General features: G+C 29.3%; 1 protein-coding gene across 49 annotated transcripts in view; it reads left to right on the forward strand.

The window, feature by feature from the left end:
• The first annotated feature begins 841 nt into the window (after nucleotides 1–841).
• LOC126896939 (uncharacterized) overlaps nucleotides 842–27,215 on the forward strand; it is a 97,361-nt gene continuing 70,987 nt past the window's right edge. For 45 of the 49 annotated variants that reach the window (XM_050670142.1, XM_050670140.1, XM_050670141.1 and 42 more), the window contains exons 1-9: nucleotides 842–968; nucleotides 1,030–1,084; nucleotides 1,164–1,193; nucleotides 1,584–1,613; nucleotides 1,758–1,778; nucleotides 2,009–2,038; nucleotides 2,183–2,203; nucleotides 2,434–2,463; nucleotides 2,608–2,628. In XM_050670142.1, coding sequence (XP_050526099.1) covers nucleotides 966–968; nucleotides 1,030–1,084; nucleotides 1,164–1,193; nucleotides 1,584–1,613; nucleotides 1,758–1,778; nucleotides 2,009–2,038; nucleotides 2,183–2,203; nucleotides 2,434–2,463; nucleotides 2,608–2,628 — 241 coding nt within the window. In that variant the 5' untranslated portion in view covers nucleotides 842–965. The remainder of the gene's footprint in view (nucleotides 969–1,029; nucleotides 1,085–1,163; nucleotides 1,194–1,583; nucleotides 1,614–1,757; nucleotides 1,779–2,008; nucleotides 2,039–2,182; nucleotides 2,204–2,433; nucleotides 2,464–2,607; nucleotides 2,629–27,215) is intronic. The other 4 variants (XM_050670155.1, XM_050670153.1, XM_050670152.1 and 1 more) reach the window with 4 other exon arrangements.

Genomic DNA, 27,215 nt, shown 5'->3' on the forward strand with positions numbered 1-27,215 from the left:
TTGTAAATTATAGTAAAATTAATACATTCTCAGCTTCGCATCGAAGCTAATATAAGTATAAAATTTCATTAACATATTTAGCTTTTATGTATAAAAGTGCGATATAGAGAAAGAATAGGATAATTACGAACAATATAAACAACAATCATTTATGCTAGTTAACTTTGTCGCAACATTATGAGATAACATAAAATTTTTGTTTGATTTAAAACAATTTAATTTGAATAGTCCAATAATATCATTTTATACTAACCAGATAATTATGAAAGGCATTGATTTGCTTAGTAAAAGTAATTTCTCAACTATTAGCTAAAAAAACAATATATTATTGTAAAGGTACTTATGGTAAAGGTCCTCTATTCCTCATATTTACACCATTTATTCTAATAAAATTATGATAACATGAGGAATAGAGGGGTTAATCTCCCAACTACTATAATTTATGAAAAATAATTGCCTCCCTCCTCCCAAACAAAACAAATATCTAAATAGACCATAGCTAATAATCAAATAAGATAGTGCCGAGGTATAGCTAGTTCATATCTAGAAAAAAATTATATTACTAGTCATGAAATAATTATGGTACTGAACTGAATTTAACTTTAAAATAATAAATTTAATTTTAGCCCCTTACAAAACCTCCAGGGTTTATAAAAAAAATTAAGTTAAGAATTTAGTGTGAAGTTTTGTTTAGATAGATGCTAGTAATTTAAAATTATATTAAAGTGCAGCAATTATTAAAAATGATGTGATTAAGTAAATACTATTTCTAATACGCAATTTGAAATTTTTTTGTTGGTTACACATGTTAACAAAAAAATTAATTCTACTATCATTTTTATATAAATATATAAAATGTGAATGTAAAATATAATATTCCAATAAATATTTTTTTCATCATTTAATATAATTAATAATACATTCTCGTTCTTAATATCCCTTTAATATTTGTTTTAATAGCAAAAATGGTAAGCAATTCAAAAATTTTTACTGAAATTAAATTAATAATGTTTTGAAAATTGTTTTCAGAACGGTTTCAGAATGATAAGCATTTTAGCATATTTTATTTTATTCGTCAATAAAAGTAAAACTATTTATTGAAAACAAAGTATTAAGTTATTCACTTATTGGAACAAAATTTAACTACTTTTATAATTTAACAGGTTTTGGAATATTAAATGAACAAAATTCGAGTAAGAATAAAATTCAATTGTTATTATACTACTAAATTTGCAATTTTTTAATATCTACTATTAAACCCAATTTAAACTCCATTGAAATGCAATTTTTTGAATGAAATATTTTTTAATATAATACTATATTATTATTTTGATGATATATTTAAAACACTAGGTAAAAATTACCAAAAAATATTTATCATAAATAACTTTTTTTTCCCATACAAATATAAAACTTTATAATTTACTCAAACTTCGAAAAATTTATTGTAAATTTTTTTCATATGATTCAATAATTATTTTTCACCTTAGAAAATAATAAGTATAATAATCATTTTTTCTATATACAACAGTGAGTTTTTTTACTTATTAAAACAAAATTCAAGTTCTTTTATAATTTAATAGGTTTTGGAAAACCTAATGAAGAGAAATCGAGTGAGAATAAAATTCAATTGTTATTATACTATTAAATTTGCAATTTTTTATTATCTAATAAGAACATAAACTTAATTTAAACTCCATTATAATGACATTTTCTGAATCAAATATTTTTTAACATAACGCATTATTATTTTTTAGATCATATATTATATACACCAGGTAAAAATTACAAAAAAACATTTATCACAAATAATTTGTTTTTCCATGCGAATGTTCGTCTTGCTTAATTTACTCAAACACGATAAATTTATTTTAATACGTTTTGTTATTATTATATAATTATTTCTAACCTTAGAAAATAATAAGTATAATAATCATTTTTTCTATATACAATAATGAGTTTTTTTCACTTATTATAACCAAATTTAAGTTCTTTTATAATTTAACAGGTTTTGGAGCACCTAATGAACAGAATTTGAGTGAGAAAAAAATTCAATTGTTATTATACTATTAAATTTGCAATTTTTTACTATCTAATAAGAACATAAACTTAATTTAAACTCTATTATAATGACATTTTCTGAATCAAATATGTTTTAACATAACGCTTTATTATTTTTTAGATCATATATTATATACACCAGGTAAAAATTACAAAAAAACATTTATCACAAATAATTTGTTTTTCCATGCGAATGTTCGTCTTGCTTAATTTACTCAAACACGATAAATTTATTTTAATACGTTTTGTTATTATTATATAATTATTTCTAACCTTAGAAAATAATAAGTATAATAATCATTTTTTCTATATACAATAATGAGTTTTTTTCACTTATTATAACCAAATTTAAGTTCTTTTATAATTTAACAGGTTTTGGAGCACCTAATGAACAGAATTTGAGTGAGAAAAAAATTCAATTGTTATTATACTATTAAATTTGCAATTTTTTACTATCTAATAAGAACATAAACTTAATTTAAACTCTATTATAATGACATTTTCTGAATCAAATATGTTTTAACATAACGCTTTATTATTTTTTAGATCATATATTAAATACACCAGGTAAAAATTACAAAAAAACATTTATCACAAATAATTTGTTTTTCCATGCGAATGTTCGTCTTGCTTAATTTACTCAAACACGATAAATTTATTTTAATACGTTTTGTTATTATTATATAATTATTTCTGATCTTAAAAAAAAATTAGTATAAAAATCATTTCTTTTTCATACAAAGTGATTCATTTATCATAAACCGAGTGATAATCATAACTATTTTTTTTTTTTTAGAATGATTGAGTATCATTCATTAATAATTTATTTTAGATTCTATAAAATAAAAAAAATTATTAGTATAACATGTATCAGTATTTGTTTAATTCATTCTTTTTATCTATAAGTGTATTGACTTAAGTTTTGATTAGCTGCAACATACATATTAAATTAATATATAAATTAAAAAATTAAAATATCAAATTGAGAACGACTCTTTAAACAAATTATTAGTTCAAAACGTATAAATATTTTATCTTTATAGGAAGAAATGTAGTTAGAAAGTATATAGATATTAATTTTATCAAATATATATTTTTATAATTATTATACAATATTCTATTTTTATCATGATTAATAGAAATCTAAATCAATTTTAGAATTTTTTTTTATTAAATGTATTTTTTAATTTATTAAACACTAAGTATTTTTTTGGTTCATTCATTTTTTTTAGGGTGGTGTCAACTTTATTCTTTTTAATGGCAACAAAAATATTTAACTAGCTTAAACAATTATTTAATTAAGAATATGACTAATAGTAACTTTTAGATCAGCACTTAAATAAAAGTTGGGATTTTAAAATATAGAGTGGTGATAGTATGTGGTAGGTGATATTTTTAATACTAGACATTTATTGACCTTATACCATTTAACTATAAAAATGTTAATAACTTTCTATTGTTCTAAAATTTATTGAATAAACTTAACATGATGGCTAGAGGTGATACGCAGAAATTGTTATTTTTATCTCAAGTTATTTTCATGTTATACTCTTACTCATATCTAGTAATAAAAATATCAATAAATTTCGAAATACTGTCTAAATTTCTTATTTTAATTAGGTCTATGTCAGTTTAAAGTATATATTTGTTGTTTTTTATTTAAAATAAAGAGAGATAACAATAAATTAGATAATATAAAAGACGATAACCATGTATAAATAATTAATAAGTAGACGAAAAGATACTGCGCGGAGTTTAAGGGTTGCTTGTAGCGCTAAGTTCTCTCAAAAATAAAATCACCTCCTCTAAAATTATAAGATAAAAGAAATTTTGTTATACTATCTGTAAATTTTAAAAATATATTCTGGAAGTTATTTAATTTAATTTAGTTCCGCCAGCTTTTTTTGGCAGTCTGCATATATTATATTTTCAAAATACAAAAAAAAAATTTAATTTTAGAAAATATTTATGTATTAATAATAATAATAATAATAATAATAATAAGTTTCTAGTACTAATATTTTGGAGAAACTATATATGAATACTGAATACGTTTTTTGCGTTTCACTTTTTAAAAAATATATAGTAAAATATATTTTTTTTTATATAAATATTTTCTTTTACTACATAGTCTAGATCAAATCACAATGTTTCCTTTAAAGTCCTTGAATTAATTTTTAAAATAAATTGTTCTTATTGAATTAATCATTTTTTTCATAAAGCATTACAATCCTCTTAATTTCTAAAATAACTGTTTAAACTATATATATTTTTCAATTTGTAAGCAAATTTAATATTAATTTTATCAATGAATAATTAAAATTAATTTTGCAATGTTAAATAGGTTTTAAAACTAAGTGTACTTTTCAATTTACATTATACTGTAAAATCAATTATTATATAATGAAAAAAAGTTATTTTACTTAACACTTTGTAGATATTTCGAAAGGCCTTGTTAATGTATCATTATGTAAAAATATTATTTAATAATTCATTTACTCAAAAAAAAAAAAAAAATTATAATTGTTATAATTATTAAATGACAAAGTTTACTTATTTAAAAAAATGTTTGTGAGGTTTCTCCCATTTAGTTTATAAACCTTAATACACTTCCATATAAAATTATGAAATGTTGATGAAGAAAATTTTGCAGAATTAATGAATAAAGAACTTAAAACAATTATTTTAAATATTTTATTTATTTTTCATCTAATTTTTCAGATCGTTATGTGCTGAAACTAAGTAATTATATTTTTAAATAAATACTATTAATAGTTTTTTTACATATTAAGAGTAAATATTAAAAAACAGAAAATATTAGAAAAAGCATATCAACTTATTCCTTAACTGAAGATAGTAAATCAAAATTTTCATTTTTATTATCTTAATACTTCAATTTAAATAATTGCTACATAGGCTGTATCTGGTAATTAACATTATATAGTTGGTAAATTAAATTTGATGAATAAATATTAAATAAATAAGAAACAATAACAATATTTATGACAATTGTATAAAATAATCAATCATATCTATAGCATGTAATCATAAACTACAGCACCATAACTAAAACAAAATTGACTAATACTAAATTAATTAAAATAATATCATCAACATTAAAAATGTTAATCGAAATATTGTAATAAAAATCAAAATTATTACAACTAAACACAAAATTTAATTAGTTAAAATCTCGTAACCATGTTGATTTTTTTTTATATTATATTAGAAACTCTTTTTGGAGGTCTTACAGTTAGTACAAAACCTTCTTTCAATGTTTAATTGCAATTTGCCTAAACCTACAATAATACTTGTATGTTTATCATAAACATTATTTTTTCTAAAAAAGTTACTCATCAACAAAAATTAATGATTCTAACCTCTTACAGATAAAAATAAATATTGATTTCTAAAAATTCAATGTCTTCCACATTTCTATTTATAGTACTCTAAACTTTAATTTTACCTATTACATTTAGTCATAAACCTCTACAGACCTGTGCCTTAATACTATGATCAAACATTTTTTTATTATTTTTTTTAAGTTACCTAAAAATCTAAATAGTAAAACTTTTATGTCTGAACCTAAGTCCAGTTTAACAACAATGTTATCATTATTAATACAAACATTCTTTTTCTTAGTATTCCTAGTATAATTTTATCAATGAATAATTAAAATCGATATGGTGATTTATTAATAGGTTTAAAACTAAATATACTTTTCAATTTACATTATACTGTAAATTTCATAATATTGTAAAATCAATATTTCTATGGAAAAAAAAAATGATTTTACTTAACACCTCGTAGATATTGTGAAAAGATTTGTTAAAGTATCATTCTGTACAAATTTTATTTAATAAATCATTCACTCAGAAAAAAAATTATAATTGCTATAAATATAAAAGTTAAAAAAAATTACAAAATTTATTTATTTAAAAAAATTTTAGGGAATTTTTCCCATTTATTTTTGAACCCTAAATACGCTTCCATATAGAATTATTAAATGTTGAAGTAGAACTTTTTGATTTAGATTCCGCAAAATTAATCAATAAAAAGCTTACAATAATAAGTTCAGATATTTTATTTATTTTTCATTTAAATTTTTAGATACTCCTGTACCAACACCAAGTAATTATATTTTTAAATAAATAATATCAATAGTTTTTTACTCAGTTGTACTAAAATATTATTTTAGGAGCTTTACTGACATTTTTTGTAATCATATTAATCAGCTATTAATTAGATCCTTTTTAATCATAAACAAACCTTACCATCTTACCAATATCACCTTGTTTCGTGCTTTATTTATTTAGTATAACTAATAACAGATTAGGTCTTGATGAACAGAGTATATAGAGTATAAGTATGATAAAGGAGTATTTGTGGATGTGATAGAAGAGGTGGACAGTTTTAAGTATTTACTATCAGTTGTGCATAAGAGTGGTGTTATTGATTAGGGTGTATGATACAGGATTAAGTGCGGGTGGTTAATATGGAGAGATGCGTCTAGTGTGTTATGCGATAAAAGAATTCCAATGAGACTGAAAGGTAAATTCAAGTAGAGCAGAGAATGAGTGTAGCTGAAATGAGTATGCTTAGACAGATAAGTGGAGTAACTAGAGAGAACAGAATAAGGAACGAACATATAAGATGAAGTATATGTATAGCATCAATCATAGATAAGGTAAGAGGAAATAGACTTAGATGATTTGGCCATGTTATGACGAAAGAGGAATTGGAAGCTATAAGAATATTTATAGAAATTAATGTTAAAGGAAGACGAAAAAATAGATGGAGCAATGTAATTGAATGCGATATTAGGACGGCTGATGTGAGCATAGATGATGTATATGATCATGTAAAATTGTAGTTTAAGATAAGGGTGGCTACCTCAAGTAGTTAGGATTAAAGCGAGGAAAAAGAAGAAGAGTATAACTAAAAACACTTTATGTTTGTTAAATCATTATAAACATTTATAACTGAAGAATCATATTACATGCATAATTGTATATTATATTATTTGTACATTGAATTCCGATGATATGATTCTTATCACACATACTCAAGCATGTAAATAATTTCAAGTATCATAAAATAAATTACACAGTTTAATTCTTATGAAATAATATATTTATTATAATTAATTATTTTTTATTTTCAAAAATCTTTAATTTATAATAGGACAATACCCTTATTTTTATACACCATATTTATTCCTAATGTTTTTCATTTTTGTAGCTTTTCTGTTTTTAAAATGAAATATTTACTTTTCAGATGCTCCTATGAAGAATACATGTAAATTCTGAAAATATAATTAGTAACAAAATTATTTATCAAATTTATATAAATGTTTAAACCAAAAAAAAATTCCCCCTTATAGGTTCAGCTACATTAAAATTAAGTTCTCTTGAAATATAGAACATCTAATGATAACAAAATCAAATTTTCGTACATTGTTATATATTTTTTTTTCATTATACTTTATTTTAAATTATGTCCCCACAAATTGGATTTGTCAAATAACTTTATATAGGGAAATAATACGAAAGCATAAGTATATTTATTTATTATTCGTTAACTAGGTCCATTTTCTCTTGAGATTTTCATTTGCGCATAGGAAGATTTGCTTATATAGTATTTATGAATCTAGTTTTATGTGTCATTGAACTATTTTACATTTCTTTTTTCTAAGAATTCCTTTTTAATTTTTTTTATCGAACTTCCTAAAAATAAAACATACACTCTAATACTTAAAAACAATGTCTTAATTTTCAAATTATTGAATTTTATATGACTATGAATATTAATTTAGAGATTTATGTTTGATCCATTTAGTTTCCTAATAATTTATATTTATATTGTTTTTTTGTGTTTATTAATGAAATACTAATTTTTCAGCGTCTGACCTGACGATGAAAGGTAAATCTTGATAATATAATTACTAATTAAATGATTTATCAAATTTATCTAAATATTTAATCATAAAATATATCCTTTAATAGTTCCAGATACATGATAATCATGTTCACATAATATATAGAACATCTGATGTTAACAAAATCAAATGTTCATACATTTTTTATCGACTATCTTAATTCTCCAATGTCAATTATTAGCGCATAAATTGTATTTGAGAACTCACTTTATATAGTAGTGATTTAATAGGGATATATTACTAAATCATAAGTATAACTATTTATTATACATTAGCTGGATCCATTCTCTTTTATGATTTTAATTTGCGAATAGAAAAAAAATAATCTTTGGAGTTTTTATGTATCTAAGTTTAAAATTCACAAGAAATATTTTACAATTTTTTGTTAAATGTTAATTTAGAGATTTTTGCTTTACCCGTTTAGTTTCCTATTAATTTACAAATCTATAGAATTTATGTGTTTATAAATGAAATATTAATTTTTCAGCATCTGATTTGACGAAAAATGGTAAATTTGAATATTAGTTATAAAATGATTTATCAAATTTATCTAAATGTTTAAACATGAAACATATTCCTTAATAGATTCAGCTGCATTACAATCATATTAATTTAAAATATAGAACATTTGATGTTTACAAAATCAAATTTTCATACATTGTTTTATTATTATCCTATCTTAAATCTTCAAAAAGTTTGCTGAGAAAAAGTGGTAACAGGCACAAAAAAAAACACTTCATAGTAAAACCAATAGCTTTTCAGTTTCGTGTCGAAGCTAAAAATTTTCATGGTATTTATAAATCTAAGTTTAATGTGTACATGAAATATTTTACATTTTTTTTTTTTTTTAATTCCTTTTTATAAATTTTATCATAATTTAAATATTACTCAAATTTATAATCATTATAGAGTCTACTAAAAACTAAGTATACACTTTAATATTTAGAAAAACAAAGTCTGAATTTTCAAAAATCTTTAGTTCATCATAATAGGACATTGGTTATTATTGTTAATTTAGAGATTTTTGCTAGATCCATTTAGCTTCCTATTAATTTACATTTATACTGCTTCTCTGTGTTTAAAAATAAAATATTAATTTTTCAGAATCTGATTTCATGAATACAGGTAAATTCTAATAATATAATTTGTAATAAAATGATTTTTCAAATTTACCAAAATGTTTAAACGTAAAATATATCCTATTTTCGATTCAGCTGCATTATAATAATTTTCACATAAAATATAGAACATCTNCTGCATTATAATAATTTTCACATAAAATATAGAACATCTGATGTTAACAAAATCAAATTTTCATACATTTTTTATCGCCTATCTTAAATCTCCAATGTCAATTATTAGCGCAAATTGTATTTGAGAACTCACTTTATATAGTAGTGATTTAATAGGGATATATTACTAAATCATAAGTATAACTATTTATTATACATTAGCTTGATCCATTCTCTTTTATAATTTTAATTTGTGGATAGAAAAAAAAAAATTTATGGTGTTTATAAATCTATGTAATAATTAAAAAAACAATGTCTTATTTTTCAAAAATATTCAGTTCATGTTAGTAAGACATTGACATTTATTGTTAATTTTAAGATTTTAGCTTGAGCTATATGGCTACCCAATATTATGCACTTTATAGATCTTCTGTGTTTATAAAAGAAATATCAATTTTTCAGCGAATGATTTTAAGGAAGAAGGTAATTTTGACAATATAATTAGTAATAAAATGATTTATCAAACATTATTTTATTCTAAAATAATACAAAACAAAATGATAAGATCTAAATCGTATAAAATTAAATTTTACATTTAATTATATTATTTAAATTATAATATAGTTAAATAATTTGTAATCATTATAATATGAAAAAATTTTTCGCTATTATTTATGACTCATTTAAAAATGAGATATATAAAAGTTCATTTTATCTAATACCATGACTTTTAGTCATTAATTAAATTTTTACTTTCAGCCAAAGTATTTGATAAATGGAGTTCTAGAAAACGTTTGGATTTTTCTTAATTAATTAAAGAATATTATCTTGGTTATTATTTTTTAAGTCATATTGTTGTATTTAGTTTATTTGTAACATTTTCTACAACAATAGTTTTAATAAAATTTATACATTTATCATTAAACCGGTTGAATAAAATTTTTAAAAAAAATTAATATGTGCTATTATTGAATATTAAAACATAATATGATACGCAATACTCCGCGACCCGCGATACCTTTATCAACAGTTGCACTACTATGACCAACATCACGTGCCATACGCCGCGATGCAAAGTCTATAGCAAGTGCAGCACTGTCAACTGCGATCCGTCGCAAATGATACGTAGAGTCTTCTTCACATTATCGAAGTGACAACATGGAGTATATACACCACCGGCTCCGGTAGTCTCGTGCACCCGAAACAATGCGGACTATTATTATTAATTTATCTCTTCGGTTTGTTTTTTAAATAACCTGTTGCTGCTCATTAATAAACGATCCACGCGTCTCTATAAAACCCAATCGGATATATTACAGTACTTTCAAATAAAAGAGTGGAATGGAAATTTATTCCTCACGTTCGCCTCATTTTGGTGGACTATGAGAATCTCATAGTAAAAGTATAAAAATAAATTATTTTAATTATTAGGTTGGTCTTTTAATTGTAAGTATAAGATTGTATAATCAATAGTAATACGAAAATTAATTATTTTTAATCAAATAAGTTGTAAGAACATTTTTTGAACTTTATCTAAAATTACAATTAAACACGATTGAGAGGGTCTCCAAATTGTTGAGCAATACTCTTAGTATTGATCTAACCAAGGTACAATATAAAACTTTTAAGCATAGTTCACTTATAGCAAAATTAAAAAAGATAACGAATTTTCACAGAAATTTTGCAATTATTTGATTTAAAGTAAAATAACTCTTAGAAAAAATTATTGGGACATTTTTTTTTTTTATCATTAAGTACTCTTAAAAAACATTAATATGAAAAAGATTTCGATTTGTCAGACCTCTCTTAGACAAAAATAATAATAATAATGTTGTAGATTATTTCAAATACTTTTTTTTGAAATTGGTTAAAAGTTAGCAGATGTTTTAGAACATTTCAAAAATTAAAATAGACATTCTTTTCAAGCGTGCCTGTATCTTTAAAAAATAAAGTTTTCATGATATTTTTGTCAAAAGTATATTCTATTGAAGTTTTATAAGGATTAATGCTTTTTTAAAGTTGTAGCAGTTATTAAAGTCAGAAAAAGTTTACATAACTGAAATAATAGAAAATGATTCAATTAAGAAAATTATAAATGGATAAATTTTGTACCACTATTTCTTAAGTTACGAGTAAAACAAAATTATGAAATAAGTTTGGGGAGATTTGGTTAAGACACTTTATATCATTAGACATTTCTCAGTCGCCCTCCTCCTTCCATTCAGGTATAAATATTTTAATAATTTCCAAAGTGTTAGTTTTTATGTTGTATTGAATCGTATTTTCTTTGTTAGATAATATTCTTTTCGATAAATTAGTTAAATATATATGTTATCATTAAAAAAAATTAGAAAACTGGAGATACAACATATTTGGAATAAGTATAGNGTTTCTTAGTTTTTATGTTGTATTGAATCGTATTTTCTTTGTTAGATAATATTCATTTCGATAAATTAGTTAAATATATATGTTATCATTAAAAAAAATTAGAAAACTGGAGATACAACATATTTGGAATAAGTATAGATAATATTAGCTTATAACATATTTGTATATTAGCATCACTATCATAAAATGCGTCGATACAAATGATTAAGTGACATTGAATTTTACAGAAATGTCGTAATTTTTTATTAGAAAAAAGTTGTTGGTTCATATTTCGTCATAAAGTACTCGTCATTTTTTAACCTGATATATTTTATAAGGACACAGAAATTCTAGAACAATTTCAAAATTCACTAATTATGTAATTCGCATCAAAAATGTTAGGCCGTATATATGCGTAGAAAAAAATGGGTGAAACATGAATTATCCAGAAAAATATCACCATTATGTATATTACTGGAACTGTATAATTACAAAAACGTTAAAAACCAGACAATAGAATCCAGGATCGTAAAATTCCGTAAAATATAAATACGGAATATAAAATTACGGACTACTAAAATTCGGAACCTAAAACGCTGGACCGTAGAAATCTTAAAATATTGTTTTAAGTGGTTCTCAATTTGTTCTCTCATTCTATATAGTTTCAGTTTATATAGAATCCAGTAATGATTGCGATAGATATTTTTTCATTTTAATATATTTAAAAAAATCATAGTGTACATAGAATACAGCTACTTTTAGCTATTTGAGAATATTAAAGAACATATTTATGAAACATTCCTACCTAAAAGAGGTCCTTGAAAACTTAAAATTTTTTTAAACTTCAATGTTTATTAGTTTTTATTAGATATTAATATAAAATCAGAGTGTTTTAAAACACTAATAATTATCATGATTGACTAACATATTTATAGCTTTTGTTTTTAAAAAGTCAGTCAGTCATTAATTATCAGTCACGTAATTTTTAATAATACTACAATTTCTGTATAAAAATTGAAAAAAATATGAATGTTTCAATGTATTTTGCTATCCAAGGAATTATAAATATAGATAGCTAATTAGATTTTTATGACATTGCTGTCACAGTCACGGATTGTTTATTATCAATTATGACTATCAATAGATATACTTTCTGTATTGTCAGTTAGTGTATTTATAAACACACAACAATGTGCCTTACTACCATTGATAATAACTATACTGTGTACCTCCTAATATCGATGTTATAAAAAATCAATTAGCTACCTGTATTTGTAAACCCTTGTGTATTATACATGTATATTAACTCAAACATTTGAAACTTTAAGTGTTTATATCTAATAAACTAATAAAGTTATTATAAAAATTCAAATTCCATTTACTATTGAATTAAAAATTCAAACATTTTATTAAATTAAAAATATGTGTTCCCATTTAAAAAAACAAAGTTGACACCCTTACAAGGCATAAGGGATGAACATAAAAAGTTTTAAATAGTTATTAATTCAAGAGTAATGTGTAACTAAAGAAAACCAAAAAAAATAAGTTTAAATTATATATATTCTGCAAGTAATTGAGTGGGCTATGATAAAAAAATCACCCTGTATACACTCTTTTGCGATAGTTCAAAAAGAACACAAAATAAAAAAAAGAAACGATAATTTACCGTTTAGTTTGGTATCAACGATACTCGAGCGAGCGTTTAGTTGCGAATGAATAATAATGACTCGTTTTAACGAGGCACGTGGAACTCGTCCAACTATTTTTACCAGCGGTCAGTCACATATTGATTGGGTGGTCACAACAAAGACACCATGTGACTGTATACGCAACAGAAACAATTATATCAGAAAGGCGCCCCAACGGCCCGCATACCTCATAGCTATGCGAGTCGCCTTGGATGAGGCGGCTTCTACCCCGTGGAAAGCCATAGGAAAGGGGAGGTAGGCCGAGGCTACTCATCATGTAATAGCCTAGACCCGGACAAGCAGGAAAATAGGAAGAGGCAAAAGGAATGTGGACTGGGCCTAAGGGACCCATTCCAGGGAGACGAGGAGGCTCCCGTGTCGCGGGGGGACGGCGATATTCACCCGACACCCACTCGCCCGAAAACGGGATGTTGCGCCCCCGTCCAACGCGCTTGCGGCTGGGTAGGGCATTAATCCTAATCTTGGCGTACTGCTTAAAGTCGCGGCCAGTTATACCATCTGGCCTGCGCATATACGCCGTAGATTCCCAGCTACCAGGACAAAGCTTAAGGTCAGCTCCATCCACTGAACTATGGAGTAATTCATGATGACTAGTCATCGCTACGATCCTATCAACACGGCGCCTTAGGGTTGCTAACACACCCGTCCCAAAGAGACGGAATGCTTCACGCACCGCCGGTACCTGTGACTGCTCGAGCTTAGTCAACCTAGCGAACCGATTTTTCGGGACAAATCTTTCGAAGTCAGCGACCCCTAGGCCCCCAGATGACGTGGGGGCATGGATGTACGAGTTGGGGCACGAAGTCGGGAGATCCAGCCATTACCGAATCGCACGTCTAGTCTCGTGACTAAGTTGTCGTAACTTGCAATCGGGGAGCTTCGTGAAAGTTAATCCGTGGACGAACTTTGGGATCACGTAGTCCCGTGCAATTGCAAGCCTCATTTGCGGCGTCATGGGGGCGGCCGAATCCGCCTCCAGAGCGCTGACAAGAGACGCGCACTTGAACCCAGATAGGTAGTTTCCCTGAAACTCTATGCCCAGATACCTCCAGAACTCGCCCACCTGGGTTACCGCCAATGACGAACCCCCTAAGGAGTAAGACGTGGCGGCAACTTTCAGTTTGCGATCTCGTCCCGAAGGAACCAGGGTGAGAGTAGCAGACTTCGTTGGGTTTAGCCTCAGACCGGCTAATGCTAATCGAGAGGTGAACTTCTCGCATGACATTTGCAACCCCCTAGCCGTCTCCGACACAAGGATCACATCGTCTGCGAACGCCAGAGCATTCACCCGCTCGTTGCCCAGCATATAGCCAACCGCTCCTGGGATTGCTCGTAGACCGAAGTCTATCACCAGGTTGAATAAAAGCGGCGACAAAGGGNGCAGGTTGAATAAAATCGGCGACAAAGGGTCGCCTTGCCTCACGCCATTTGTCGCCCTCAAGGACCGGGAGGAAGATTTGCCGACCTGAATGAATGTCTTACTCTGGGTATACACGCGGTCGTTGTAATCGACAAAGCGAGGGTCAAGCCCAACGCCACGCATAGCCCCAGAGATCGAGCCGTGGGATACTGAATCGAATGCCTTGGATAAATCCAGCGACGCCAAACACAGTCCCCGGCAAGACGAACGAGCGCTCGTCAGTATCGAATCGAGGAGGAAGAGATTCTCCGCCACCTCGTCCGCACATCTAAACGCCCGCTGTCTGTCATCGATTACGGACAGACCTTCAAGCCTTCTGGCAAGAATCCTATGGAAGTGCCGCAGGGCTATCGACGCGATCGAAATCGGCCTATAGTTACCTGGGCACCCGGCATCTCCCTTTTTGGGGACAAATATGGTACGGGAATGGTCAAAAATGTCCGGGAGTTTTCCCGTGGCGATTAACAAGTTGAATAAGCCAGTTATAAGTGGTATGGGTAATGATCTCCATAGCCGAGCCTTAAACCCATCAGGGCCCGGACTTGTATTTGCCGAAGGAAGGGATTTGACTACCTCCCCTGGCGAAACAGGGTCAAACATACTGCGCATTCGAGTCTCTCTGCTCTCATTGAGTGCCACAGAGGTGGGGACTGGGGGGCTTTCGATTATAGGCTCCCAGTATTGGACCATCTTTTCGAACGGAGGCATTGCTGCTCCCGAATCGATCCCCGTAAGTATACGCTCGACTACGCGTTTGTGCCCACGTTTCCATTCAGAGACATTACGCCTGTACTCTCTGGCCTTCAACGCTTTACGGGTCTTTGGACTATTGTCCCTTCCAACAGGATCAACTTTAGATCTACTGACTGGGCTAAAATTAGCTAATACAAGCTTGCCGTACTGGATATACCAGCGGCTAATTTCTGCGGTTGGATCAGCGCCATCATCGACTAACCGCCTCGCCGCCGACAGGAGTATGTCGCTGCCATGACCCTGTACCGTGGAGAGCAATCCAACGGCAATATTGGCGGGGTTAAGTGCCGAAGCACCACCACGCCTCACCGGATCTTCAGGAATCCGGAGGCCACTTGCGGCTAAAAGAGGGGTATCCTCATCGACAAGCGAGCTATCAACCGAAGCGTTGGAAGCCGATTGCGAACAAGACATATCTGGATCACGTTGGTCAAGGAGCTCAGCTAGGTATTGGGCAACTAGTGCCCTGTGCCCCTGGGTTCTTCGAATACCCTTAATCGATTCTAGGGTACAACCCCTGTGTCGCTCAACTAAATATCCATTGATAAGTCTGTCCGCAACGCCGTCAGCCTTCGCTGTCGCTTCAAGCATCGCTATGATGCGCTTCTCCTCATCTGACCATCGCAATTTGACTCGCGAGACGTCGATGTTGTCATTGGCCACCTCAGCATGCGCTCTGCGCATGTGCACACCGACACCAATCTTGCCTTTGAACATACGCTCACATATCGGGCAAGGGAGAAGGGCGGGCAGGACAGACGAGCTAGGCTCGCCGGCCGACCCAGCAACATGAGTGGGGGTGGCCGCTGTTTGGGATCCACCCCCATCCGAGGCTCTGTGTTATGAGAATTCATGCTGCTTAAAAGGGGGACCATAGCGCTTGGCAACGCCATGGCCCCAAGGAGCGCCCGCGTCATTACTAGCTATGAACTAGCCCCACTTCACGCGTCTGACTTGGTTAGGGTCTTACTAACCATTACGTGGGCATTGACCTAAGATCGAGACATTATACATGTATCTCGTCTAAGGCTCCCATCTCATCACCCAAGGGGCGACCTCCCCCTTATCGGATGAGCAGCGTAAAACAAGTCGGAACATAGAGTCTAGGGCGCACAAGGCGACCAGAAACGTAAGTCCGAAATGAGAAGCGTCCTCATGCGACTTATAGAGATTTTGAAGGAATGAATAACGCAAATAAACAACCTAACTAAAAACCTAAACCAATGTCCGTTACTCCGCCACTACTGAGAGTCCATCGTCGACCAAACCTAACCAGCCCAAACCCCAAGGGGCTGAGTTAACGAAGCTATACTCAACGAATGAACTGCTTACCAGCAAATGCAATTGACCGCCATACACGCCGACGCCCGAAAGTACCGACATGATATGGGAGGAGGCCGAAGCCTGAGATCAGAGACGCACCGTTGGTGATTTCCACTCTATAAGGTGGTAGATGGGCCGATCGACAGANCGTCGACCAAACCTAACCAGCCCAAACCCCAAGGGGCTGGGTTGACGAAGCTATACTCAACGAATGAACTGCTTACCAGCAAATGCAATTGACCGCCATACACGCCGACGCCCGAAAGTACCGACATGATATGGGAGGAGGCCGAAGCCTGAGATCAGAGACGCACCGTTGGTGATTTCCACTCTATAAGGTGGTAGATGGGCCGATCGACAGATCGTACCCCAGGTTGCCAAGCACTGTGGCCGTATCTGAGACGGACGAGTTCCCCGTTGGTTCCCATGGCTATAGACACTGAAGGGATTGCCAGCCAGTACGTGGACCACCTTTGCGTAGTGTAATGTCCGGACGTGGGGTTCGATTTATACCAAGGGACCAAAGTATACTGAACCATCGCCACAGAGGACGCCCAGCACGTCACCCCGACAACATACCCCCCGAGAACATCCCCTAGGAGGCATCGACGACTCGACGGGTCTCCATTGTCGCAATTCACACCCGTTTGAGACCCGGTCTACCGCCGCCCGCAGGACTAGTGCGGCAAAGCGGTTCTCGCCCATCGGCTAGCATCATCCGCTTTCATTGACCAGTTTCGCCACCCAAGCCACCACAGAACATCCCCGGACGTCAATCGCCGAGACAACCCGCCAAGAAACCCCAGGGCGATTGCTGAGATTGACCTTTGTTTGAATATTGGGCAAGTATGACATCTGTTACTCCCAGGTCTGGCACTACTGAAAAACCGATAAAGTGAAACGGCCCCCGACGTCCGCGGTAAACCACGGAGGCCGAGGGCCGAAACAAATTCCGATTTATTGACCAGCAAATGCTATAGTGACCGCCCCTTTCGCCAGAGACGATCGCCGCAAGCTAAGACCTTTCATTGCGGAAACCCATACACCAGTTGTTGTCACGCGCTCCGGCAGGGCTAACCTTTTCGGGGTGACGCATACAACGGCAAGGGAGACCGGTCATCCGGACCAGAGCCAGCGGCGATCACCAGCTAGGGGGGAGAAGGTTGACATTCAGAGCACTGGGCAGAAATCACATCGCGTCAACACCCGTCCCGGGCCATACTAATAAACTATAGAAAATTAACTAACTAAAACATATCAACTTCAGTTGAATTTGATAATGAATTCACCAATTCACTTAAAAATATAAACAAAGAAATAAGAAGATGAGACACTTCATTGGAAAATTACATCAATATGAAAACTTAATAATATACTTTATGGTCAAATCTGCTCAAAACAATGTTATTTTAAAACTAAAATCATTTTATTACTCGTTACTTCTAAATGAGTCAGAGCTACAATTATAGTATAATAAATATTATACTTTAAATTAAACATACGTCTATAAATTATTAATATAAGTGAGGATTATTATGATATGCTCTATTTAATTTAAAATTATAAGATATAAATTAAAAGATAAATATTTTATGCAAACAAATGTTGAACTACTATCTATGTATGATGTATATTTATGGCGGAGCCGCAGTTCGCACCTTCCTTATCACATTATTAGCGCCTCCCTTACTACTTCTTAGGCGCTTCCCTTAACAAAATAAAATATAATTGGTTTGTGTGTGTTTATTATCAGTGAAGCAATTTGATAATAAATATTGAAGTGAAACATCTTTATCACGGTCGACCATTAAATTATTTCAATATAGTCAATGTGAAAAATGATAGCTACAAAAAAAAACCACATAGTAAAATAATATTAATATTAATTTCTTCTCGCGAGAAGAGACTACAGTAAAAGGATCCTTGATCCTATTACTATGAAGTTATTGAATCAAAATGAGATAAAAATCAAATGAGTTAAACATTTTTTTCTAACTCAAAAATAATTAAGAAAAAATTCAGTGCCACAGGCGTGAAAGACCCAAGTGTTACCTTTTCAGAAACCGTACGTCGCATTCGTCACTCAATAAAAATGAAAATTTAGCTAGTTCAAATTTTAAAGTTATTTTCTCGACTTCAAAGAAACAAAAATTTAAATATGTTTAACTTTTTATACTATATCGATTAAATTGATGTAATATTTATGAATATCAGTGTTATCCCCTCATAATAAAATAAAATACAAAACCAAGAATTTTAACACAGAAATAGCATATTTTTGAATACAGTAGCTGTTTTCACCATGAAGACAAAGTAAAGTCCAAATTTTTTTTTTTAATATTAATATTAAAGTATAATACATAAGCTTTAATTTAAGATATATATAAAAGTGTCAGTATTTCCGGAACACTTTCAAAAATTAAGTTGAAAAAGTTCTACTTTCTATATGCATTTATATGTTTTGAACCCCCCTGTATTAAGAGAAACGGTCCGATTTAAAAAAAAAGTATTTCGAATGAAAGAGCTATAAATAATATGAATATTATTTCTTATAAAAAAATTTTATTGACCCATACATTTTTCAAAAAGTTATAACATTTTAAAGTTAAAAATGTAAAATATAAAATTTTAACACAAAACACAGTTGAATACGACACGATTGAAAATAAAAATAACGAACGTGTATTTGAATCAACGATCACAAAAATACTTGATATAACGCGGGACCGCTAATGATATGTTTATATTTAAAATAAATTTTAACGTGTACCCAGAAAGTAATTTAACTAAAAGGAAAATATTGTCTAAGATAGCCAGTATTTATGATTTGCTTGGTCTTTTAGAACTGTTAATAATAAAAACTTTCATTCAAAGTTTATGGAACATAAAATTAGTGTTGAATGATGTATTAACTGATAATATAAGTAAAAACTGGTTAAATTATCGTGAGAGCTTGTTAACTTTGAATAATTTAAAAGTTCCGCGAAAAGATAACGTGCGAAAAAGATATTTCGTCAATAGAAAGACGCCGTTTTTCGGACGCATCCAAAAAGGCATATGATGGATGCATATACTTACGATGCACCGACAAAAATGGTAAACATAGTTTAAGGCTTATTTGTGCGAAATCAAAAGTAGCTCTATTAAAAGTAATTTCTATACCCAGATTAGAACAATTCGCAGCGTTATTACTAGCACAGTTATCTTATAATGTTATGGAAAAGTTAAATTTAAATATTATAAAAAAGACTTTTGGACGGACTCAAATATAGTTTTGGCGTGGATATCTTCACTATCCATAAATTGGAAGACATTTGTCGCTCACCGGTTTGATGAAATTCAGAATTTATCTTGTCCATCAGAATGGACTCATTTATGGTCTCAGGATAACTCCCGCAGACTCGCTTTCTCGAGGGTGCGAGGCCAAATTGATGAATGAGATGCTGTTATGGTGGCAAGGACCGCTTTGGTTGGGTAAGGATAAAACGAAATGGCCAAGTCAAAATAATGGAGTATTAGAATGTTCAAGCAATATGTTGGAAAGCAAAAGTACGACTAAAATTATTTGTAATGCAATAGAAGAAGCTTATCTGTCAGACAAATTTTCATCTTTAAATCAAATATTACGTGTTATGGCGTATTGTTTAAGGTTTATAGATATTAAACTCATAAAAAATTATTTAAAACAAGTGTTATAAATGCAGATGAACAAATAGGGCAAATATTAATTTAATACGTATTGTGTATAATAAATATTTTGCCAAAGAAATTAGTTGTTTGATAAATGGTAAACAGGTGTCAAAGAAAAGTAAATTGTTACGATTAAAACCGTTTTTAAACGATAAACATTTAATAAGAGTTGGAGGTAGGCTGAAAAATGCAATGTCTATTGATGAATGTCAACGTTATCCTATAATGTTATCGGGTGATAAGTGTAAATACACGCACTTAGTATTTCTACGCGAACATGAACGATAAATGCACTGCCGCCCACAGGCAATGTTATCTACTATTAGATTAAATTATTGGCCATTGAATGCACGTAGGACAGCAAAAGCGTATTGCATCATTGTGTTAAATGTTTCCGATATAGACCGGTTGCAGTGTAACCCATTATGGGCGGTCTATCTAGTAGAAGTTTTGAGCAGAGAAGGTTTTTTTTAATAAGCGGTTGTGATTTTGCCGGTCCGCTGATGATAAAGCAAAGTTTTAGAAAAAAGGCATATATATTAAAATGTTACGCTTGTATATTTATATGTTTTTCGACAAAAGCTGTTTATATTGAATTAGTGTCTGACTTACGCACAAAGTCTTTTTTAGATGCATTAGATAGATTTTTTTTAATAGACGCGGGATTGCAAAAATTGTATACAGCAATAATGTTACGAATTTCGTAGGAGCTAATAAATATTTAAAAGAAGTTTAGGATTTTTTTCAATATGGAGAGCACAAAAATCAGCTGATTAAGCATGTTGCGGAAAATGGCGTTGTAATAAACCAAAAAAAAAAAAAAAATAAGAAGAAACTAAAAAAAGCAAATAATATGATATGGCTAATGGTATAACCAATAATAGGATACAGGTTTGAGGGAAATAAAAAATGAAGGGTAAAAATGGAGGTGATGTGGATTTTAATATGAAGGTGTGAATGCTTATATTATACCAAAAGAAAATATGAGGGCTGGTTCTTAGTCAGAATAAAAATATAATGTAGCGTATATATGGCAAAATAATAGAAAATTAGACAAGATAATAAATGGCGGAATAACACATGTTTAAATGTGGCAAAATATGTAAGGGTGTAAGAGTACAATAATATGAATAAAGAGGGGTTTTGAAGGGTGAATAAACTTAGTTTAAATACATGTGGATAATAGTCAAATAAATATAAAGGTACATAAACGTAATGACAAAATAACTAATTGATTTCAGGGTTGAACAATATTAAATAAATTATGTTAATTATCCCGCAAAACTTTATTACATATCTTAATGGTTTATTACGCATAAATACATAAATTAATTAATTTGGACTTAGAATAATTTTCTTTAAAACTAAATGTCACTTAGAAATTTTAAAGTGAATCTTGTTTTGGTGAATCTTTTATTTAATTTAATTTGTTCATTAAATAATAATGTTTTATTTTTATTGTTGTGGAAATAAATATCAAATAATATTTTAAACATTAAATTTTTTTTTTAAATTATTTTATTTTAATAATAAATCGAACCCAACTTAAAATTGTATTTAATAATAAAAATTCATTATGAGCTTTTCTTATTAGGTAGATAGTCTCGTCGCTAGCTTTGTGTTTTAACGAACATCGAACCGGCAGACAGAGTTAAAGGTCACAATATTCTCAATTTAAATTGAGATTTAAATTTACTTAATATTAATTGTATTGGGCTAAGTATATTGCAACTCTAATGTCTTTGTTTTAACAAACATCGCGCNTACTTACTGGGTAGCTAATCTCGTCGCTAATGTCTTTGTTTTAACAAACATCGCGCTGGCAGACAACGCAGAAAAACTTAAGTGTATATTTGCAATGTTTTGTCTTGGTGATAATTGTCTTGGTCTTGGAATTTTTGTCTTGATGATTATTGTGCCGCATCCTTTCAGGGCGCTTTCTGGCGCCGGGGTACATTGGGTCATCACAATTCCGCCTTGATAAATTTTTTACATAGATATAAATATTTCTGAATTTTGTTTTGGCCAGGCCAGAGGAAAATTTAAGAAATGTTGGTGTCGATCTCTCAGTAAAATATATATTCTCTCTCAAAAAAAAAAAAAATACTTATTCAACAGACGTAAAAAATTAATAAGTACTGATTATAAATTATATTTATAATAAAATATAGAGTGTTTAAAATCTTTCACAAGTAAGATCATTTTGTGTAATTAAATATTATTATTTAAAATTTTGAATAGTTTTTGTGAGTAATTATATGAACTATATGACGTATAATGTAAATCGTATATGTAGTGCATTTAATACCAAAATCAACATTGGATTACTTGAAATATTATTGCATTACACAGGACGTAAGGTAAGTACAATTCAATCTATACTTTCGAATCACCAGTAGTCTATTGTGTAATAAACCATTAATAAAAATTAAATAGGATAATTAAATTAATAATTAATAAGAGGCACCATTTAATTAAAACACCAACCCAGCCCAACCGTGACAGAAGCGGACGAAACAGGTGTTCAAACCAATCGGTTAGATCGATGGCGTCGTGTGCGACATTTTTCCCAAATGTTGTTGAAGAGATGGAGACACGAATATTTAGCTCAATTACAGGAAAGGATGAAATGGTCTACTACAAAGGGTCCTAATATTAACGTTGACACTATAGTTTTGTTACGCGATGAATATGTAGCGTCATTGAATTGGAAGTTGGGTCGTGTACTGGTGGTACAGTATGGTAAAGATGGTATTACATTCTCTGCGACAATTAAGACTACAAACGGTGAAACTAATTGAGCCGTACGAAAATTATAGGTTACCTTTTGAGGGCAACGAAACGAGGAGTTAAATTGCTGCAATGATTCATACTGTTAAAATTAAATATTTTTTGCTAATTTATTTATATTTATTGTGTAGATAAATTATTAGAGTCCAAACGTGTTTGTTCGATTTGATTATTGTTGAACACTAATTGTTAAATCTATTTGATAAGTTTTATTTGTTTGGTTTATTTGTAGTATTTATTTTTTGTTTATTTGATTTGTTTAATAATTTTTAATTTAAAACAGAGTTTTAAGGCGTCCACGCTGTTAGGCCGACTATCGTTATCAATAACATGTACGTGGACGGTTGTTGACCACCACTTAAATTTTAGTCGTCGACGTGCCTTCTTATTGTGTAGTTGTAGCTAAAACAAATAAAAAAAATTAATTTCCAAATGTTCGTAGTTTCACTTAAAATTTAAAATTAAGAAAACCGAAAAATCTGTTCAACCAGACATAAGATATACAGTCTCCAACAACAATAATTTTAATAATAATTGTTAAACTATTGATTTAATGATGAAGTTTAAAATTAATAATGTATAAAGATCAACACTTAAATTATTCATTGTAAGGTTTATCACAGTATTAAAATAAATATAGTATTCACTATTGTAATTTTAATATAGTCCCAAGAGTGATATAGGATTTTTTAGCTAATATCAAGTACAAACAAAATGCCTTAGTATTTGTTATAAATACCTAAAAAACGATTTATTATAAATTTTATTTTATGGTTTCTCATAATGAAAAATAAGAACCCCCATTGGTGGAATAATTATATTGGATAATTATTTATCATGAACCTCTTATTTCTTTAGGATATAAATAATATTGAAAATTTCAACTTCAATGTAAAGCTGTGAATGTATTCATTTTACTATAAAGTGTTTATAAATATAAATTAATTTTTTTTGTTTGTCACTACATTTTTTCAGCTCTCACTGAACTGATTTTATTTAACGTTACATAAAATGACCAAATATCGTATTTCGTTGAATAAAATACCCTCAAACATTTTAAAAACATACCCGTTCGCGTCAATAGGATAATATCCCAAAAAAANTTTTAAAAACATACCCGTTCGCGTCAATAGGATAATATCCCAAAAAAAATACCTATTATTTTCAATTACTTATGCCTATACTTTGGGATAAACAGTATGGTGGGGTAGATATGTAACCCCTTTAAATCTCCTATTTTCTACAAAAAAAAGTAACGAGAAAAAAGATTTAACTATCAACTTTAAATATTATTATAATGTATAATAATTTGTATTTCATATGGTGAAATGAAAATAAAAAATTGGGTCGCTAACCTACTGATTGAGACTTAGGGCCGGACCACAATTGGGTTTCAAAGAAAAATAAAAAAATTTTTATTATACTTATTAACTAATTATATATATGTACATGATGCTTCATGAGTCGTCTACAGTTGAAGTACATCAAGACCTTGTAAAAAGTTATCATACCACCATTGTGGTGTTGCCCATACTTTTTTAAGCAAAAAGAAAATTATTTTGGAAGGTATTGAAGTATAAAATATACGCGTTTGTTGAAAACTGAGCATGTAAAAAGTTTGAGTTAGTGGTTAAGAATAATAGGATTGAATTTGAATGAGAATGAAATAGTTGAGTAATATAAAAAAAAAATTTTATCAAATAAGTTCTATTAATTATTTATATTAATATCATCTAGTATATTCCAAATAAAACAATGTAAGGGGAAAGTGGTTCATACAAAAGAAGAGCAGTAATATTGTAAAGAAATTGAACTCATATAACAATAACAAGTGATGAATATTGGTTTAAACTTTTAATTACATACTATCAAAAAAAGGTGACAATATTGCCGCAAGTTGTAAATTTCCGCAGACTGTAAATAAAAATTTTAATTCTTAGAAATAGAATAGAAACATCTTAATATTGTTTGATTTCGAGTGAAACAAAATGTCATCTAATTTAATAAAATTAATAACAAAAATAAAACGAAATATGACGCGACAAATCAAAATTGCTTAATGATTTATTTTTCAAAATAACTAAACAGGTGGTCTTACATAAAACCACATTGTAATTTATGTTTTATTATCATCATAAAAATTTATTAGAGATTAAGAGATGGCATAAAGTCGTTTTTTTTTTTAATATCAAAACTTATAATTTAAAATACAAACATTTTTTTTATAATGACGAGTATTTCATTTTGCATTAAATAGTATTTTATTTTGAATGTTCAATCTTATTCTAAATACTTTTTTATTTGATACAGAATATTTCAACGTATTTAGAACTATTACGAATATTTTTTTAATCACATATTAAATCTAAAAATTTGAATTTTCTAAAATATAAAATGAGTAATTCACTTTATATTGTAACATTATTTATTTAGTTACATATAAATCAGCCCAAGAGAATCAAAAGAAGTTGTTTATTTAATTTTTTGCAAAGTATAGATAAACATTTAAAAAAACAAAAACACCAAAATATAATTTTAACATTAAAATCTGTTAATAAATTTTCCTCAAAATCCTTGAGCATGGCAGAATAATTAAAATTATTAAAAATTTTTGTACATTAAACAAATATTTAAAAAAACCCAGCACAGAGGGATCGCGGCACAATGGTGACGTGGTATAGTTGGGTCAAGTATAATGATATCTGACAGTGATAGAATTAATAAAAAATATTATTTCTCATAAAAAAATTGCTAAAAATAAATAAAATCACTATCAAAAAAAAAAAACGCTTCGATTCAAATCTTTAGATAGTGTTTAATTTCAAAAAATTGGTGGATTATTCCAAAAGCTACATGACCTGCTAGTTCCTTATTAATATCCTGATTAAGAAAAGTATGTCGAATGAAAAAGGTATTATTAAAAAATATTATTTCTCATAAAAAAATTATGTTGATCTACACACTTTTCAATAAGTTATAGCATTATTAAGTTAAAAATGTAAAAAATAAAATCAAGAATTTTCACACAATAATAGCATTCGGTAGCCTTTTTCATTATGAAGAAAAAATAAAGACCGAAATTTTTTTTTTTTATAATAAAGTATATTACATTAGCTTTAATTTAAGATATACATAAAAGTGTCAGTATTTCCGGAACACTTTCAAAAGTTAAGTTGAAAAAGTACATTTTTTGTGAAAAAGTTAAATTTATAAAAAAAATATACCAAATGGTAGGTAAAGACATCAAGCATCTATAAAAAAAAAAAATTATATTGATTTGGTTATTTTTAAAAAAGTAATGGTAATTTTAAGTAAAAAAAAATTGAAAAAATGTCAAAAATTAGCGATTTTTAAATTAAAAATTTTTTTGGAGGTTTTCCCCATTTACGGGGAACGAGGGAATTTTTTTCAATTTTTGAGGGTGATTTCTTCGACTAGATACGATTTGTGATCTTTTGATATGTCATTGAAAGAAATCGGTTCGGTGAGGCTGAAAAAAAGTGGTAACAGAAACAAAAAAAAAAAAATTAATACATTTTAGTAAAACCAATACCTTTTCAGCTTCGCATCGAAGCTAAAATTATATTTTCAGGATATTCTGTAAAAAGTAGAGTTAATGTGTTTTAGTTTTTAAAATGTTAGATTTAATAAAAAAAATATATAAAAAAAACGGTAGCACAGTGGGGTCGAGGCACAGTGTGGACGAGGCATATATAGGACAAGTATAGATGATATCTGACAGTGATTAAAATCACTATCATAAGAAACGCTTCGATGCAAATCTGTAGATAGTGTTTCCTTTAGAGAAATTGGTGAAATATTTTAAAAGCAACATGAACTCTTATTTCTTTAATTATATCCTGATTAGTAGTTCTTTGATTTTAAAATATAATATATGAATAAATACTAATTATAGTTTTTAAATTTAGTAT

This window comes from Daktulosphaira vitifoliae, unplaced genomic scaffold, assembly GCF_025091365.1.
Source record: "Daktulosphaira vitifoliae isolate Bord-2020 unplaced genomic scaffold, ASM2509136v1 Scaffold_1, whole genome shotgun sequence".
Classification (NCBI taxonomy): domain Eukaryota; kingdom Metazoa; phylum Arthropoda; class Insecta; order Hemiptera; family Phylloxeridae; genus Daktulosphaira; species Daktulosphaira vitifoliae.